This window comes from Sturnira hondurensis, unplaced genomic scaffold (genome assembly GCF_014824575.4).
Source record: "Sturnira hondurensis isolate 20B ecotype Veracruz unplaced genomic scaffold, ASM1482457v3 Scaffold0020787, whole genome shotgun sequence".
NCBI classification, from domain to species: domain Eukaryota; kingdom Metazoa; phylum Chordata; class Mammalia; order Chiroptera; family Phyllostomidae; genus Sturnira; species Sturnira hondurensis.
This window is the reverse complement of record NW_028093418.1, coordinates 4,497,619-4,515,943: the sequence shown is the minus strand read 5'-3', so window position 1 is coordinate 4,515,943 and position 18,325 is coordinate 4,497,619. Positions and strand designations below refer to the sequence as shown.

Here is an 18,325-nt window from a genome sequence, read left to right as displayed (position 1 = left end):
CCTGACATCGGACTCCTGTGGCCTGGCTTAAAGCTCAGTCAGTTCCCATGTACCTTGCAGACTTACTGCCTTAGCTGCTGCTGTATCACTTCCCGGTACAGTGCACGTGAGTTCTGATTAAATGCTGAAAAAAATTCAGGAATTAGGTAATGAAAGCGGATCCATGATCTCAAAAAATAGAAAGTGAAAAGGCTGTGCCGTATTTTCATTTGTGGTACAAAGAAACTACTATTTTCTTCTACCAAGGGGTATTTTAAAAGACCTCTTAGAATAAATAGCTCTGTGTGTGTGTGTGTGTGTGTGTGTGTATATATATATATATATATATATATATATATATATATATATTCAGCTAGTAGGCCTGATTAAAAATACAGACTCATGTATTTTGTAAAAAAATTAAATATGCTAAATGCTGCTACAGTGGCCATTTTGCTAATACAGACCAGCCGCTTGCCTGGGAGTTCACAGACCTGGCCCTGCTCTGAGAGGTTCTGACTCAGCCCCTGAGGCCTCGTGTGGGTGTGTGTTTGCACGACTGTCACGCTTCGCTCCACGGTCCCCAGCTCAGCTGTTCTTAACTGCCCGAGGCTCCTAGTTGTCCCCACTGGACGCTTCGTTCTCACTGCACTCATCAGTGGCAAAAGTGTTTAGACCTGGGGCTGTCACCGAAATTCTCTGCTGGGCGTCTGCCCTGCCCAGCTACCTGCAGACAGGCCATGGTGGGCTTTTTAAAGCCAGCAGTCAGGCTGCCGCCCACCTCCGTTTCCAGGTATCTTACCCCAAACCCACAAAACTCACATGGAAAATATCTTACAACATTTACAATTTGGGGGTTTCGCACCTTTTTGCTGTTTAAAACAACTTCATATTGTGGTATCATTTCCTCGAGTCAGCAGAAAGAAGTCACACGGCTCTGAGTTAAAGCTGTTTGATCTTGGGCTGAGATACGGGCAGTATGAACCCTGGTTTACAAACTGGCCTCACGTGTCCTCTGGGGCTGCCTCTCCACCCTGTGTTTCTCCGTGGCTCTGTCTGCAGCTGGCAGAGTTTCTGGCCAGCAGACCCATCTCCATCTCAGCAGACTTCCGTGCTCTGGCGTGGTGGGAGAGGTGTCCAGACAGGCCTGCGCCCGGGCCCTCGGTCCACCTCAGACTGCCTGAAATAGAACCATGCCCGTATTTTCATCACCCAGTGTGACTGGGCCACCTAGAGACTCCCGACTCTCACTCCCCGGGCACCTTCTGACTAAATGCATGAGTGGGCACAGCTGGAGAGAAATCCCACCTGGACGGTTGACAGATGCGTGGATTTTACTCATGGTTTCATGAGAACACAGAGGAGGCAGTTCCACACCCATCATACCTTCCTTTAAGTCCTCCTTACATACCTCTGCCCTTTGCCTCTTCTCTCCCCCTCCACAGACTCCAGCCAAGCTCGATAGGCCTCTTCCCCTGCATCTGTTCTCCCAACAGCCCCCAAACAGCCCACACGTGAGCCACACTGAGACCAGCTGTTGCTCAGGCTCACTTCTGGGGTGCAGAGCCCTTCATTTCCTTCCAAGTCTTATTCTGAGTATTCCGAAGTAAGCCGTGCAGTTCTCCTCTGACTCCGAACCCAGGAGCCTGGTGGGGTGGAGGCAGGTCAGTGGCGCTGCCGTGCAGTCGCAGACGTCGGGGAGCCTCCCGTGGGCACATCTTTCCTAACGTGTTTGCCGGAGTCTGTAGGTCATTCTTGCATGGAAGCCTGGAAGAGGTCGGCCCACTGCAGGCCTCACACTCAAGGGTGGCATCATCAAATGTCTTAGGTCCTTCCAGGGACGTGAGTGAAGCCAATGTGTAGGTAGAGGTGGGTGACGTTTTCTGCCCTGTTCCTGTTTGCTGCAGGCCGTCTGTGAGGCCAGATGTCTGGGTAGACTTCGGCTAATGGTTCTTCCTTTCTTTGTAATCTTTTTCCAGCTCCGCACGTCTCTGGGAAAAGGAAGGGCATTTATTCGCTACTCCTTGGTGCACCAGAGGCTGGCCGACACCTTACAGCAGTGCTTCATGAACACCAAAGTGACCAGGTACAGGCTGGCCAGGGCTGGGTTGGCCCTGTGCTGTGCACAGGTGAACCAAAGTCCCCTCATCAGCAATGACAGCTGCAGCTGCAGTGCCTGTCTGGGGCGCACCCGGCACAGCAAAGCCCTCTCAGCTCTGTCCCCTCCCCTCTCAACCACAGTCCTCGACTGTGGGGCCAGAGCACTGAGCGCTTACAGATGAGAAACACAAGGCTCTGGGAGGCACTCGGTGCCTTCCATGAGGCCCCACCAACACTGAGTTGGTCACAAAGCAGGAGTTGGGTCCAGCTCGCTTAACTCCTGTTGCCAGGTAGTTGTCCCTGGGGTGTGCCCTGTTCCTGGTGCTGGCCCTAGTGAATGGACATACCCCACTGGTCACCAGTGGGTTGCAGCCTTGGCCTCTCAGCAGAACTCCCTGTGGAATTTTTAACACCACTGAGTCAGCCTCACTGAGATAACTCAGACACTGAGTTGATACCTGCCAAGCATGACTGGGCTCCTGGACAATGTGACAGTGACCAGTCTGGGATCCTCTGTGCCACTAGTGATGGAGCCTGTGGCGGAGGTGGGGACTGAGCTTATAAAGCCAGGGAGAGGCGGTCGGACCAGGAGCTGCGGATCAGGCACCTCCCCAGGGACCCGCACCCCTTCCCCACTCTTCCCTCCCCTCTCCCTGTGGAGTGCTCCTCCAGTTAACGGAAGAAGTCACTTCCGAACTTTTTAAAAGAGAACTGTTGGGGGAAATACTTTGTTTCATTTTGTCACCTTTAAGATGAACTTGCGTAAAGTTGTATTTCTCATGCATAAGACACGTGACGGGCTTTGTGAATTTATGTGAGTTGCAGGAACACATTTGATATGCAGGTTATTTTGTCCTAGAGGTTGGTGAAAACCATCACAGGTAGCCTGGCTTCCAGGGGACTGAGGTTCACAGACTCAGCCAAGATGCCCTTTAAACTCATCTGCACTGTCCTTTTAAATCCCTCCCGCTCCCAGGAAGTAAAACACCCAACACACAGTGCAGAGCTTTTGTTCTTTGTCTTCCAAATTGGTGTCAAGACAGAAATTAGCAGTGGGCTCAGTGTCCTATACTGAATTCCTCAGAAGGAATAGATCAGGTTATTTACCTGTCACAAAGGAAGTGTTCTTTCCCCCGCGGCCACCCTTTCTTGGCAGGTGATTGAGATTTAAGGTTTCTCATATCCTTTTTGGGAAGTAGCTGCGATAGAAATAATAAACGCATAAGTGTCTAGTTCATCCCAGCAGTTCCTGTGAGGAGGTGCAGCTTCTTTGAGAGCTGTGTGCTCCTGCAGTGAAAATCAGGTGAGGGGGGTGTCTGTCTGTGTATTTAATTTAGCAACCCGAGTTAGACTTGGGCGAGGCCCAGGCATACCGAGAGCACCACTTAAGTCCACTCTTCACGCACCTTTGTTAGTCTTGTAATCCGTACCTCGATGTCTCCCCGCAGTGACTGGTACTACGAGAGAAGCCCCTTTCTGAAGCCGAGGCTGAGTTCTGACATTGTGGGCCAGCTCTACGAGCTGACCGATGTGCAGTTTGACCTGGCGTCCAGAGGCTACGACTTAGATGCCGCCTGGCCCACATTTGCCAGGTATTGGAAGCATCGGCACTTGGTTTAAAAGATGGGGGAGAGACGCTCGGAGGTTTGAAGATTGTCACCAGTCTTTTCAAAGCAATTTTGTTTGCCCAGCAAATATATAAAGCTTTGCAACACTTAGGCCTTGTACAGACTTTGTTGTACTGTTAATTGTACAGACTTTGTTGAATCATGACTCACAATAACATCCAAAGGCTCCGCCGGCCTTTAGCTAACCTGACTGGCCAGGTGGTATGAGTGAGTCTGGAAATGCATGTGCAGAACCCAAGGCTTTTAAGTGTGCTAAGGGGCTTGGTGTGAAAGTCTGGGGAGTAGCACATGGGCTTTTTCCCATTCGTGTCTTAGGGGGTTATCATGGGGGCCTTCCAGGCAATAAGAGAGGGAGTGAAAGGGACAGCCCACACTTGTGAGGGGTGCTGGAACGTATTTTCACTTTTTACACCGGGATGGCACTCCACGCGGCATCCAACTGAGTCCTCACAGCACTGCCGGAGGGAGGGAGGGGTGAGGACACAGGCTCAGAGGGAGGGACTCACCCCAAGTCACGCAGCTGGTGGGCAGCAGGGCCAGGGCACCAGACTCAAGTCCAGCATTCTCCCTTTGTTTTGCTTTCTGTTCATAAGGCTTTTAAAATTTCAGTTTTTATATTTTGTATTAGGACATACTTTCTGTGTAGAGAATAGTACTGAATATAATGATGCCCATGTACAATGTTTTGCCACATCGACATCACATGTAACTTAGTGATTTTGAAATGACTTCAGAATTACAGGAAAGCTGCAAAAGGGGCACAGAATACTCATCTGTTCACCTCGATTTGATACCCCAGTTACCAGTACTTTACCAGGAACGTTTTCTTCTTCTTCTATCTCTAGATGTTGGTTTATTTCCTAAGCCATTGGGGAGTAAGTTACAGGCTTGCTTTTCCTTGACTCCAGTACACTTCAGTGTGTATTTCCCAAAATCAGGGACGTGACCTCAGTACAGTTGTTAAAATCAGGAAACTGACATCGATACAATGCTACCATCTAATTTGCAGACCTTGTGTAAGTACTAAGAACTATCCCAATAGTGTCCCTCATACTCCCGATCCAGGATCACACTGTTCGGTAATCGCCGTGTCTCCAATTTGAAACAGTCCTCTTTCATTGGGAACAGTGTTTCATAGCCTACGTTTCTGCAAAGCACAGGTCGGTTACTTTGTAAAATGTTCCTGAATGAGGGTTTGCCTAGTGTTTCCTTCTTAGACTCAGGTTGAGCATTTTTGGCAGGAATACCTCAGAGGTCGTGTCCTGTCTGGGACACGCATTCTGAGGCGCATTCTGTCTGGGGACATGTGGAGTTGCTCTGTTCCGTTGTGAGCTCAGGTAACCGCGACAGTTTGGCTCCCGCGGTGTTTGCTGGGGCCTCCTAAATGACTGCCTCTGCTGTTGTGGTTAATATGCATCTTACAGTAAGACACTCTGAGATTAGGTTACCATCCTGTTTCTTTCAACCTTTCATCTGTTAGTTGTAGCATCCATTGACAACTCAGGCAAGAATTATTTTACCAGACTCATATTCATAAATGTTTTTATATATGCAGTTCAGTTTGCATGCTTGAATCATGAGGTAGCTATCCCTCTGTTACTTGCTTTTTCTGCTCAACATTGTTTTTGACATTTCTATCTGCATTGGCACACGCATTTTTTTAAGATTATATTTATTCATTTTTAGGGAGAGGGGAAGAGAGGGAGAGAAACACCCATTGGTTGCCTCTTGCACACCCCTAACTGGGAACCTGGCCCACAACCATGTGCCCTGACTGGGAATTGAACCAGCAACCTTTCGGTTCTCAGGAGGACACCCAACGCACTGAGCCACACCAGTCAAGGCTGCAGTTCTATATACGTAGAATAGGGTCAGCGGCTAGGGCCCGTAGGGTGGGGTGTACCAACCATAGAGTATGTGGCTGCCTTCATGCTACAGTTGGCAGAGTTGAGTTCTGACAGAGACCGTAGGGCCTGCAAGCCCAGGATGTTTACATCTGGCCCTTTCCAACAAAAGATTGCTGACCCGTGATGCGGAGTGTTCTGCCATGTGAATAAACCAGCTTGTCTGTTGCCCTAGTGACACAGGTTCCACTCCCTGCCCCATTGCAGATAGTACTGCCAGGAACACCCGTCTGCCCCCTGTGCACATGAGTGTGACCCTCAGTAGGGCAGACCCTGAGAAGCGGGATTGCTGGGCTGCAGAGACCCCCAGTTTAAAAATGCAGTGCTTGCAGGTTAAGGAGGAGACTCTGCTGGAGTGGAAGGGTGTTCGTTCTGCCCTGTTGCTGCTAATCGGGGATTCTCCCACGAGTCTTTGCGTCACTGGGCTGTCGGACAGAGCTCTCTGCAGTGAGGGAGGCTCTGTATCCGCACCGGCCAGTGCAGCCACCTGAGCAGGAAGCCGTCTGTGACGCGGTGGCCGTGGGCTCCTGAGCACAATGTGGCTTTCATTTACCAGGTTGACTGCTCCTTCCTCCTCACTAACAGACACCGAAAGTTAAGGAAAATTTAAACCCAGAGTTGGGAAACGTCCTGTTCACTTAGTTCTTTTTTGGCATCGGGAGGAAGGCCGTCGTGTTTAACCTTCATCGACGGGGTCCATTTGCTACAGACCAGTGCAGATGTGCTCTTTGGTGGGGACTGTTGGGTCTGCCCTTTCACACTCTCTGACCGGGAAATCCCACCTGCCCCCATCTGGCTTTCGCGCATGCGTGTGTGTGTCCTGCTCTGACACAGGTGTGTCTGTTCTGTGGCCCCGCAGGAGAACACTGTCCCCCGGCTCCTCTGCTTACATGTGGAAACCCCCCAGCCGAAGCTCCAGCATGAGCAGTTTGGTGAGCAGCTACCTGCAGGTAATGCCGAGCGAGAGGCTGCCAGTCGCCTCGCAGGAGTGCCAGCCAGTGTGTGTTCTTCCCTTCGCAGCTCAGGGCGATGTTCTCCGACGCCTGCTCTTCCAACCAGAGCGAGACCCACTGTTTTCTAGGCTCCGGTTTTTACAGCCAAATAGAACTTAGGCTTCATGAGAACTAAATTCTTTTCAAGGTTCTAAAAATATTTGAAAAGAAGCCGTTAACACTGCAGTTAAAAGCAATGGAGTCAGATCGAGACTGTCGCCTGCCACCTGTGTGCCCGCAGGAAGGTGACGGATGCCTTGGAAGCCTCGGCCTTCTGTTCTCACCTTTATGCTCGCCCACCCAGTGGGGAGCATAAAGCCGCTGTCGCTGGTTGGTGGGGATCGATGGAGGGAACATGGGAACCGTGCATGAGGGGTTGACGCAGCGAGCGCCCGTTAAATGCTCGTGGGTGGGGTTCGCTTTGTTAGAAATGTGAATGTCATGGCTGTGTGTGGTGTTATGGGAAAGACCACTGAAATTAATCAACAAAACAAAATAAAATCAGTCAGCATTATGCGTAAAAAATTGACTAACCTTTTGCCGTATTTTGTGGCTTAATCATAGTAGGAGCTGTGGGTACAGTGCGATGGTGAGCAGTAGTTGAAGTGTAACTGGTTATTTAAGTGCCGACATCCATTATGCTGCTAAAGCTGTAGGAGGCTCAGTGGCAAATGCGAGTTCTGAGTGTGTGGCATTGGGCCTTTGGGATGTGCTGCTGGCAGGTGCCGTGAGCAAAGGACTTTTCTTTGAATAGCTCGATGGACTATCCTAAGATCATATAATTGGTCTGTTTTTCCTCCTGTTCTCATTAAACTCTAAAGCTTTTCTGAATAACCATGTCGTTTCATCCCAAAGCCCCTTGTTTTCTTGTTTTTCCTCCCCAGACTCAGGAAATGGCCTCCAGCTTTGACCTGAGCAGCACCCTGAACAATGAGGCACTGGAGGGCTTTGATGAGATGCGGGTGGAGCTGGACCAGCTGGAGATGCGGGAGAAGCAGCTGCAGGAGCGCATACAGCAGCTGGACAGAGAGAACCAGGAGCTGAGGGCAGCTGTCAGCTCGCAGGGAGAGGAGCTGCAAATGGAGAGGGAGAGGGGCCGCAGTGCTGCCCAGGACAATGTTCGCCTCACTCACGTGATGGCCGGGCTCCAGAAGCAGTTGGAGATCACCCAGGCCACACAGAACACCGTGACGGAGCTGCAGGCATGCCTGCAGGCCCTGGAGCTGGGTGCTGCAGAGAAGGATGAGGACCACCACTCGGGCCTGCGGCGACTGGAGCCCATGCTCCAGCTGCTGGCACAGGAGCTCCAGGCCACCCGGGCCTCACTGGGCAAGAAGAACCAGCTTTTAGCTAGTGTCCCAGATATGCCCACAGCTGAGCAGAAGGCAGATGTGGCACTGGACACAGAGGGGCAGCAGCTCATCCCCAGTGCCTCGGCCCGGGAGATCCAGGAGCTGGGGGAGAAGCTTCAAGCTCTAGAACGAGAGAACACCAAGGTCCAGGAGCTCAACAGGCAGCAGAGTGCCCATCTGGAGCAGCTGGCCAACGAGCTGCAGCTGAAGGAGGAGGCCCGGGCCGGCCTGGAGCGCCTCGTGGGGGAGATGGCCTCACTCCAGGAGGAGCTGTCCGGGAAGAGAAAGGAGGCAGCTGAGCTCCAGCAACGGCTGCAGGAGGTGCTGGCCCACTTGAGCTCTGCAGAAGAAGCGCTGGCAGAGGTGAGGCAGGAGGAGAAGCGGCATGGACAGGAGAAGGAGCTGCTACAGCGAGAAGCCAGGTCCCTGATATGGCAGCTGCAGCTCCTGGAGACGCAGCTGGCACAGGTGAGCCAGCATGTGAGCAACCTGGAGGAAGAGAAGAAGCAGCTCATCCGGGACAAAGACCACCTCAGCGAGAAGGTGGGGACACTCGAGCGGCTTGCTGGGCAGCTAAGCTCAGGTCTGCCTGTGGCAGGCAAGAAGAATGAGGCTCTGGATTCCACCCCTCAAGATTCCACCGCACAACAGGCCTTGGAGATGCTGGGGGAACAGAGAGGCCTGCAGGAGGGACTGATAGATGATACGAAAATGCAAGGGAGCGGCCAGGAGGAGAAGCTGCAGCAGGCTAACAGGGAGTTGGAGAAGGAGCTGCAGAGTGTGGTAGCACGCAACCAGCTCCTGGAGGACAAGCTGCAGGCCCTGCAGGCTGATTACCAGGCACTGCAGCAGCGGGAGGCAGCCATCCAGGGCTCCCTGGCTTCCCTGGAGTCTGAGCAAGCCAGCATCCGGCACATGGGTGACCAGATGGAGGCCAGCCTCCTGTCTGTGAAGAAGGCCAAGGAGACCATGAGGGCCCACATGGCAGAGAAGGAGTCTGCCCTGCAGAGCAAGGAGGTCGAGTGCCAGCAGCTGCGGGAGCAGGTTGAGCAGGGCCGGCAGCTGGCAGAGGCCAGGGAAGGGGAGCTCAAGGCTTTGGAGAGCCAGTGCCAACAGCAGACCCAGCTGATCAAGACCCTCACAGCAGAAAAAGGCCAAGAGGGGCTCAGCTCACTTCAAGAAAATGCATCTCAGGAGCTGGCTGCCCAGCTGGTCCTGTCTCAGGCTCAGCTGGAGGTCCACCAGGGGGAGGCTCAGCGAGTGCAGGCGGAGATGGTGGACCTCCGGGCCAAGCTCCAGGCAGTGCTGGGTGACCAAGAGAAGGTGCAGAGCCAGCTGAGCGTGACTGAGGCAGCTCTGCAGGAGCACAAGGCCCTTGTACAGCAACTGAAGGAGCAGAACGAAGCCCTCAACAGGGCCCACATCCAGGAGCTGCTGCAGTGCTCAGAGCAGGAGGGGGCACTGCAGGAACAGAGGGCCCAGGAGGCCCATCTGAAGATGGAGGAACTCCATGCCCTGCAAGAAGAGTTGTCTCAGGCCAAATGCAGCTCCCAGGAAGCCCAGCTGGAACATGCTGAGCTGCAGGAGCAGCTGCACCGGGCCAACACCGACACTGCCGAGCTTGGCATCCAGGTCTGCGCACTGACTGCTGAGAAAGAGCAGATGAAGGGCGTATTGGCTCGCACCATCCAGGAGCTCCAGGATGCCAAAGAGGCAGCCTCCAGGGAGCGAGAGGACCTGCAACGTCAGGTGGCAGTGCTGCAGCAAGAGAAGGAGGGCTTGCAGGAGAAGGTGAAGGTGGCTGAGGAGGCAGCTAGCTTACTGCCTCGTCTGCAGGACCAGCTGGCCCAGGCCGAGCAGTGGGCCCAGAGCCTCCAGGAGACTGCACACCAGGAGCTTGACACCCTCAAGTTCCAGATGAGCACCGAGATCATGGACTACCAGAGTAAACTTAAGGTAACCCTAGCTTTGAGCCCCGGGCTGCACCTATCTCCTGCAGCAGGACCTGGTGGGTTCATGAGGGTATAGGTTGCATCTTCAGCCATGTGGCACATGAGGGCCCAAGAATGTACTAAAGGCCCAGGCAAATGTGCTCCCGTTCCACTGTCAGCATCGCCCTACAGGAAGTGCTAGGGGCGTGATGCTGAGGAGTGGTGCCTTAGCCCAGAAGTCTAAACTCTAGGCCACTGCAGACAGGTTTGGCCCACACAGAATATTTTTTTTAATTAGTAGTCAACATTTAAAGAGTAGGATGTTTACAAATGCAGTTTGGGTGCTTCTTTTGAAATCTTGAGAGACCTAAAAGCCTGTGCTTTCAACCCCATGTGGCAGTGGTGGGCAGGAGCTGGGCGGGGGCTGCCCACATCAAAGGGGACAGGCGTCCTCGGCATTTTCCTTGCGATCCTTTATGCAGTCAGCCAGCCCTTTTGGGCACATGAGTTTGAGACCCCTGCTGTAGCCTAGAACCCACTGCAGAATGCCAGCAGTTCCTGGCTGCCTGGAGCCCTGCCTCTGGCTTCTCTGTCCCTTCAGGCGCCGTTCTGGTAGCAGGTGAAGTTGGAGGGAATCGAGTCAATTAGGTATTGCAAGGCCCTTGGTCTGGATGAGAGCAGCAGTTACCATGTGCCTTTGATACTGCACAAAGGGAAGGGCTTAGGGGTCAGGACGGCTCTGGTTTCTAGTGCTTATCGTTTGTCTGTCTGTGTCCAGGTCTGTGCACTCTCAGGTCGCTCCGACCCTCCGCTCTTAAGCAGCTGTGGCATTTGTTTCCACAGATGTGCCTCCTACCGTGTCACCCCACCCGGTGCAGCACCACATGGCTCAGAGACTACTTTTTCCCTTATAGAAAAGTAATTCCGAGTTTGGTGACCAAGCCAGGTCTCTTAGTAAACTTGAAAAGATTTTGTTACCAATGAAGCCCAACACTTATTGAGTTTGGGGCAAAACGAGAAGGGTAGCTTGGTTTTTTTACTCTTTTGGGGGATGTGGCTAAGGGAGTCTCAGAGCAAGAACCCCGCTTTTGCGATCCCTTTCTCGTCCTCTCCAGACTGCCAGTGAAGAGTGCAGGAGCCTCCAGGGCCAGCTTGAGGAGCAGGGCCGGCAGCTGCAGGCCGCCAAGGAGGCGGTGGGGAAGCTGGAGGTAGGCCTGGCCCAGGGGAGTGCACTTTCGGGATCCTGATCAGCAGCTGGCCGCCTGGGTGGGAGAGGCCGGTGCGGTGGCCTCTGCCTGGTCGTCTCTACTCCCAGTGTGGTGCCTCTCAGGGACGGGGGGGTCTGGTTTGGTTTTCATTGGAACATTGAATGGCTCCCTGTAGGACTTCCAGGTCCCAAGCTGAAGCTGTAGTCAGTTTACTTTTGCCAACACCCTGAGTTTTGTATCATGGTCCTTTTCCACTCCCTGGACACCCAGCTGGAGCTGCCAAATGGGTTTTTCACCCAGCCTTATGGAAAGGAAATCAGTGGTCAGTGGTCATTCTTAGTCACCTCTGCAGACATTCTCTAGGTCAGTGACTCTGAACTGAGCAGTAACGGGTGGCACTGAAACCACAGTCTTCAGGGCAGTGACTTATTTAACTGAACCTTGCTCCCTACCACCCACCTCCACCCCCACCCCCCACCCTGGAGATTCTGATACAGTCACCCCTCCAACCACCACAACCAGTTGCACCTCCTGCTTAAGGGACATAACTACAAATTGGAGTGCCTCAGAGGTAGAGACTCCACAGACAGAAACAAAGGTCCTTGGCCTCCTGAACTAGGAAACAAACAAACAAAAGCCCCTCCAGTTGGAAGTGGCCCAGCCAGATGGGGTAGAGCGCACAGCAGTTGCTCTGTGGTGTCTGGCATGTGCTTTTGCAAGCCGGGTGTCTTCTCCATGGTGCCCTTTGCCAGGCCGCCCAGGCAGATGCGGGAGAGAAGCTGAGCCGCACCAGCACGCACCTCTCAGAGTGCCAGGCCGCCATGCTGAAGAAGGACGAGGAGGGGGCCGCCCTGCGTGAAAACTTGGACAGGTTGGTGAACAGTCTTTCCATGCGGCCAGTGGTAGTCTCCAGGGAAGCGGGTGTTGGGTGCAGTCATTTAGAAAGTCAGCCACTCGTGTGGAGGTAAAGAAGTCCTTTTTCGAGAAAAGCCACAGACTCAGAAAGTGCTTACGCTGGAAGCATTGCGCAGAGAACCTGGCTGTCTCCCTATCACAGCCCTGTAGGCAGTGGGGCCTTTCTCCTAATTCCACTCTCTCGCCTCTGGCAGGGCGTATTTCAGTTCACCAATGTCATGTTTTGGAAAAACTAACAGGAAGTAAAAATTGGGATATCTAGTGGTAATAATAACAGCAAGCAAATAATGCCTCAAGTGGAACAGGCACCGTTTTTAAGTTCTTTGCGTCTAGTTGCCCTTGAGCCTGCCCACAGTCTGATGAGGATAGTCTGTTTATCCCCACATTGGAGATGAGGGAACTCAGCTCAGAAGAGCTGAGCTGCCCTCCCAGGGCCAGACAGTACATAAGCAACGGGAACAGGGTTGGAGCCCAGACAGTGTTTGGCTCCAGAGTCTGCTTCCTCAACAACTGCCCTAAACAGATCAGACAGAGTGTTGCATTCGGTTTTACCGTGGGCACTGCTGTGTGTGTGTGCGTGCATGCCTATGTTTTCTTGCTGTGGATGTGACTCCAGCTCCTCCTCATTTCCACTGTGTTAGGTGTGGGTTCTCCCCAGCGCGTCCTGAGAGTGAGTGAGTGTGCCGGGGACCCGGACCAGCTCGTGTTCCTGCAGCCTGTCTGGAGCTGGGTCTGTGGAGAGCAGCCCATGCTGTCACCCTTTCATCGTGACCTTTTAACCTTACAGTGGGGGCCTACCTGCAGCCAGCCCTGGGGCCTCATCATCAGGCTTGGGGGGTCCCCAAGCCCCCCATATCCTGATGGGGGACCACCAGCCCCCCATGTCCTGATGGAGCCAAGCTAGTCCTGCCGGGGCCTGGTTAAAACAGGTTTAGCAGAAGAAGATGCTGGGACTGAATTGCCCATGTGCCCTGCACAAAGGCAGGCACCCTGAATTGTGCCAAGGGTTTTGCTTTTCTATCCACCCCTCATCCCTCCCGCACCCTCCTTCGAGGCCTGGGCCCCAGCCCCGAGGGATTTCCAGAGCACATTGGATGCGCAGTCACCTGGACGTGCATTTCTTCTCATCTGGCTCTCCCTGGCTGCCGTTAGCCAGGTTCCATTTGCATGGCAGTTTCCATAGAACTTTCTCAGTTGGTGATGTGTTTTTTTAAATGCTGGAACAGTGTTTGTTTGTGAGGTCTCGAAGCCATTGTTTTAGCTGCTCAGAGTTGCATAATCTAGCTGTCCAAGATTGGATTTTATGTCACTCCTTATGTGAATAAAACATGGTGGTGTGTGTTCGCCCATGAGATCATTTCGGTGGATGGTATCTAGGAAACAGCCTCTGGACAGTGTTATACTGGATGAGATACAACTTCGTCTCTGCAGAGATCTCTGTTTATGGGGACGTTTATGAATATCTTGCTGGGCCTTGGGCTTTATAGAGGCCTTGGAAAAGCACTGCATTAGGGGATAGCCGAGCTGAAAGTGGGTGGGCAGGGGCTGGAAGACAGCATGGATCGGCGGGCATCCTCTGCAGGCTCTCAGGTCACACAGCTGGCCGTGCAGACGGAGTGCCTGTTGTGTGCCCAGCACTGGGCCCTGTGTATAGAGTTACAGGGACACGGCAGACTCCTTCATGTGGTCACCTCTGTCCTTCCAGTCCTGACTCCTTTTCCTCTTTCAAATACTCCCCCATCAGTATCCCCTGAGCTTTGCCCTACGGGCTCCTTCCTCTCAAAACCTGAGTGCCTGCCCAGAGTTCACCTCAACCTGGGGTGCTCCAAGTGACCTGAGGTCAGCTGCTTCCCCAGGATGCTCCTGGTATTTTGTGTAGGGAGGAGGGTGAAGAGTTTGAGTGTGTGAGGGGGGTCTTCAGGGCTAGGGGAGTGCATCAGCTGCTGAGACAAGGGAAAGGCTGGGAGGGCAGCTGGGCCTCTTCTTAGAGGCCTGGCTGAGCCCAGAGGCACAGGAGGAGTGGGAGGGGCTGATAATCAGGAAAACGGGCCCTCCTCCTTCAGGACCCAGAAGGAACTTGAAAAGGCCACAGCAGAAATCCAAGAGTATTACAACAAACTCTGCCAGGAGGTGACAGACCGGGAGAAGAATGACCAGAAGCTGCTGGCTGACCTGGATGACCTGTCTAGAACCAAGAAGTACCTGGAAGAACGGCTGATAGAGCTGCTCAGGTGAGTGCAGACTAAACCTCTGCTGGCTGGCGTTTTTCTTCTTGGGAGAAATGTGGCTGTTCTTGAAAGGACTCTTCAGGGGGAAACGCCCCTCCCCCGCCCCGGCTGTTGCATTCTCTTGTTAGGGCCCCCACCCCCCACAGCACACACACGCGCACACACACACACACACACACACACACACACACTCTGACATACAGGTTCTGCTCAGGCCCTGGGCACACTTTCAGAGTTGGTTTCAGTGTTCCAACAAGTGCTCACCGGGCTGCCATTTTCATGTTGCTCTGTGATGTTTTCAGAATCTCTGTGAGCTTGGCCTCAAGGGACAGTAAGTGATGTTTAATGTTCTATGGAATTTCTGCCTTCCCTTGCCCTATTCCCCGAGCCCTTTTCTCCCTCCCCATCACACTTTCCCCAGTACCAGGGTCTGCAAACCACCATACAAGGAGCAGGCAGCGAATGTGGGTGTGTGAACTGGGCCGGGAGGGGCCTCTGAGCAGCGAGGACACGTGTGCTCCCTTCTGCCCATCGTTGTCACACCGGCATCGAGCCCAGAAGAGCCACCTTAGTTCTTAGAAGGTGGAAATCTTGATGTTTATGTGAAACTGTCCTAACTTTTAAACACTGTCAAGTCATTAAAAAATTTTTTTGAAGATTTTATTATTTATTTTCAGAGAGAGGGGAAAGGAGGGAGAAAGAGAGGGAAAGAAACATTAATGGGTGGTTGCCTCTCTTATGCCGCCAACTGGGGACCTGGCCCATAACCCAGGCATGTGCCCTGACTGGGAATTGAACCGGCAACCCTTTGGTTCCCACACCAGCGCTCAGTCCACTGAGCCACACCAGCCTGAGCAGAGTCATTAAATTTTTTTTAATTTTCATACAGAAATTTTTAAATATACAGAAATAGAATGGCATTGTCCACCCCGGTATCATGCTATCCAGCTTCCCCAGTGTTCAGATTGTGGCTCATCTTGCTTCATCCTGTGTCCCACCACCTCCCGCACCTCTCCAGATTATTTTGAAGCAAATCCCAGGTGCCATTTCATCCTCCAGTGTTTTAGTGCCTGTCTCTCCAGTTTAAAACGCCATGGTATCATCGCTGCACTCGACAACTAACCGTACTCCTGATAGCACCAAGTTTCTTAGTCAGTTCCAATTTTTTTCAATTGCCTTATAATTTTTCCTAAGCAGGATCGAAATTAGATGCATACATTGCATGGCGATATTTTTCTTAGATCCCTTTAGCCTATGGGTTTTCCTGCCCTCTCTCTTAACTACTTTCTTGTTGCAATTTACTTTTGAAAAAGCCAGGTCATTTATCAGGTCATTTATTGCCCATGGCCTGGATTTTGCTGATTGCATCCCCATGGTGTCATCTAACATGTTCTTCCAACCTTTGTGTTTCCTATGAACCGGCAGAGCAGGGCTTCTCAGCCCTGACTACATTGGAATCATGGTGGGGGGACTGTTAAAAAAATATACACGGCCAGGCCCCACCCAGACCCACCAAACTGGAATTTCCAGGACTGGGTTTCAGACACCAGTGAGCGAAGGTGGAAAGTACTGCTCTAGCAGAGGCTTGCTCAGACTCGGGTTCAAACTTTTGGCCAAAACGTTTCCGAGATTTGGCTTACGGTTCTAGGTCTTTCCTTCCAGAGCCATGTCGCTCTGATTAGCCCTTTCTTTGAACGTGAGCAGCCATGGATAGGCGATGCTAGACCTAATAATTCACCCGGGGTTGCAGAATGGTGGCACTAAAGTGGAAGTTTAAAAGCATGGCCCCCATGTCATCCGTTTGCAGACTTGGGACTCAGGCCCCTGACCTCTGAGCGCAGGCATCTTCCCAAGGTGTGTGATGGAGAAGCCCAGGTCTGCGGTGTTCTCAAGTTCCTGGGCGGGGTGCCCAGCCTCTTGGGCAGACGAGACCAGTCGTGCACCAGCTGGGAGGAGCACTGGTCCAGAGGATGAGCCTCCCTGCTCCCTGACGGTTGCACGTGTGCTTAAAAAGCCAGTCAATTCGTGTGCTGGCTTTTGGATTTAGGGGACTGGTCTGGGGTTGATGCAGAGTCGTGGACTGGTGATGGGACTAGTTTCCCTCAGGACCTAAGTGGCTCTGGTGACGGTCATCAGGGGCTGAGGTGCTGCTGGACCACTTTAACCCTCGGGATGTGGCCAGGGTTCCCTCTAGGAAAGAATTAAACCTTCCCAGATCAGAAGCCCTAAACCCCCAAAATGACCATTGGCAGCAATAAGGAAATCTCCATACACGTCTTCGCTGGTGTAGCGGCATATTTGGACACTGCCGGACCTTTGTGAAGAGCCCCCACTTCTCTCAGACTTGCTTCCCGGAGTGATTTCCATCTCCCGGAGGATCCGGCAGGGATGAGCATCCCGTCGGATTTTCAGGCTGGGGAATCTTTGGTCTCCAGCAGCGATTCGTGGTCACTGGAACCATAAACCGTAGAGACATAAAGGCCCCGGGCACACTGAAGACTTGAGTGGGCCGTGCACTCATGGTTCTTGGCTCGCAGCACACAGACTGGCCTGTAATCTGACAGCGTGTTGTAGCTTAAGCTCACGGTGGCCTTATGCACCGTCACTTAGATGCCCAAGCAGTGTGTCACCCTTGTCCATGCTGGCCACTCTCTGAGGTTGCTAGAGCCGCTTGTTTACATCACAGGCCACCTCTCTGCCTTCACATGTGGTGTCTTCACGTGTAGGGGCCTGCGTGTTGGGAGGGTCCTACTAAGTCTAGGACTGATGTGAGGTGACGGGGCCTAGAGTGGGACATGTTTCCGAGGTGAAAGTGAATTCTCCTTCTGTGTCTTGGGCAATTTGGAGTTGGTCTTTTGAAAGGAATCAGCGGTGATTCTATTGTTTTCATGGATTCTTTCTTTTTTTCTGACGTGGCCGTGTCCCAGGGACAAGGACGCTCTCTGGCAGAAGTCAGACGCCCTGGAGTTCCAGCAGAAGCTCAGTGCTGAGGAGAAGCTGCTCGGGGACGCAGAGGCGCACCACTGCCTCGACTGCAAGCGGGAGTTCAGCTGGATGGTGCGGCGGCACCACTGCAGGTCAGCGGCAGCTCGTCAGCCAGCACCGTCCCCGCCAGGGCCCAGAGCCGGACTGGACGGCCGTGGCGGGTGCTGGCACTGGGTCTGCCTGCCTGTGAAGAGCACAGGGCTCTTTGGGTGTAAGGGACCTGGGCAAGGAGGGCGTGTTAGGCGGGGCACTCAGGGATCCCTGAAGGGGAAGACACTTTAATACCGACGCGTGGGTGGAATTAAGGGAACCCACGGGGATGTGGAGCACCCAGAGACCAGCAGCTCTGGGCCCTCCCTCAGCCTGCAGGGACCAGAAGGGAAATGGTGTTACTTGAACCCAAGGAGATAGGGTCTGAGGCTTCACTGGAGGAACACAGGGAACAGAGAACCCCGAGGGCCAGAAGAAGGGTAGGAAGAAAAGGATCTCGGATTGTGGCCAGAGCAGAGGACAGGGCTGTCGTCTCTGGGGGCCTCGGCGCTGCCTGAGGCCTCGTGTCAGGGAAGGTGGTCTTGGCCTCCCATGGCCCTCGGCAACAAAACATTCTCCCACCAAGCTCACTAGGGTGGCTGTATTAGAGTCTGGCAGATGGGCCTAAGGCCACTCCCTGAAGTGGGGGCAGAGCCAGGTGTAACAAGTGCCATGTGGCATCCAGGACCCAGCACAGAGCCCCACTCCGGCCGAGCAGATCATGGGAGGCCTCACAGCCGTGCTTTCTGGTCCCCAGGGTGTGTGGCCGAGGTTTCTGTTACTACTGCTGCAACAACTACGCGGTGACAAAGCCCGGGGGCAAGAAGGAGCGCTGCTGCCGGACCTGCTTCCAGAAGCTCAGCGAAGGCCGGGCCTCCCCCGACAGCACCAGCTCAGGCACCAGCCAGGGGCAGCCCAGCCCCACCCTGTCACCAGCCCAGGCTGGGCTCCAGGCCACTGGAGGCCAAGGTCAGTCTCCTGCTGCAGCCCTCAGTGCTCCGTAGGTGCCACCCCCGCCACACACACACCACTACCCCATCTTGGCTAGTCAGTGTAACCAGCTAGTCAGTGTA

General features: G+C 53.3%; 1 protein-coding gene across 5 annotated transcripts in view; it reads left to right on the top strand.

Moving 5' to 3' along the window:
• Positions 1–18,325, top strand: part of FYCO1 (FYVE and coiled-coil domain autophagy adaptor 1) — a 69,373-nt gene that overhangs the window by 13,637 nt on the left and 37,411 nt on the right. For all 5 annotated transcript variants that reach the window (XM_037030458.1, XM_037030456.1, XM_037030457.1 and 2 more), the window contains exons 5-13: positions 1,959–2,065; positions 3,528–3,671; positions 6,471–6,561; positions 7,488–9,911; positions 11,002–11,094; positions 11,847–11,965; positions 14,073–14,240; positions 17,165–17,314; positions 18,010–18,221. In XM_037030458.1, coding sequence (XP_036886353.1) covers positions 1,959–2,065; positions 3,528–3,671; positions 6,471–6,561; positions 7,488–9,911; positions 11,002–11,094; positions 11,847–11,965; positions 14,073–14,240; positions 17,165–17,314; positions 18,010–18,221 — 3,508 coding nt within the window. The remainder of the gene's footprint in view (positions 1–1,958; positions 2,066–3,527; positions 3,672–6,470; positions 6,562–7,487; positions 9,912–11,001; positions 11,095–11,846; positions 11,966–14,072; positions 14,241–17,164; positions 17,315–18,009; positions 18,222–18,325) is intronic.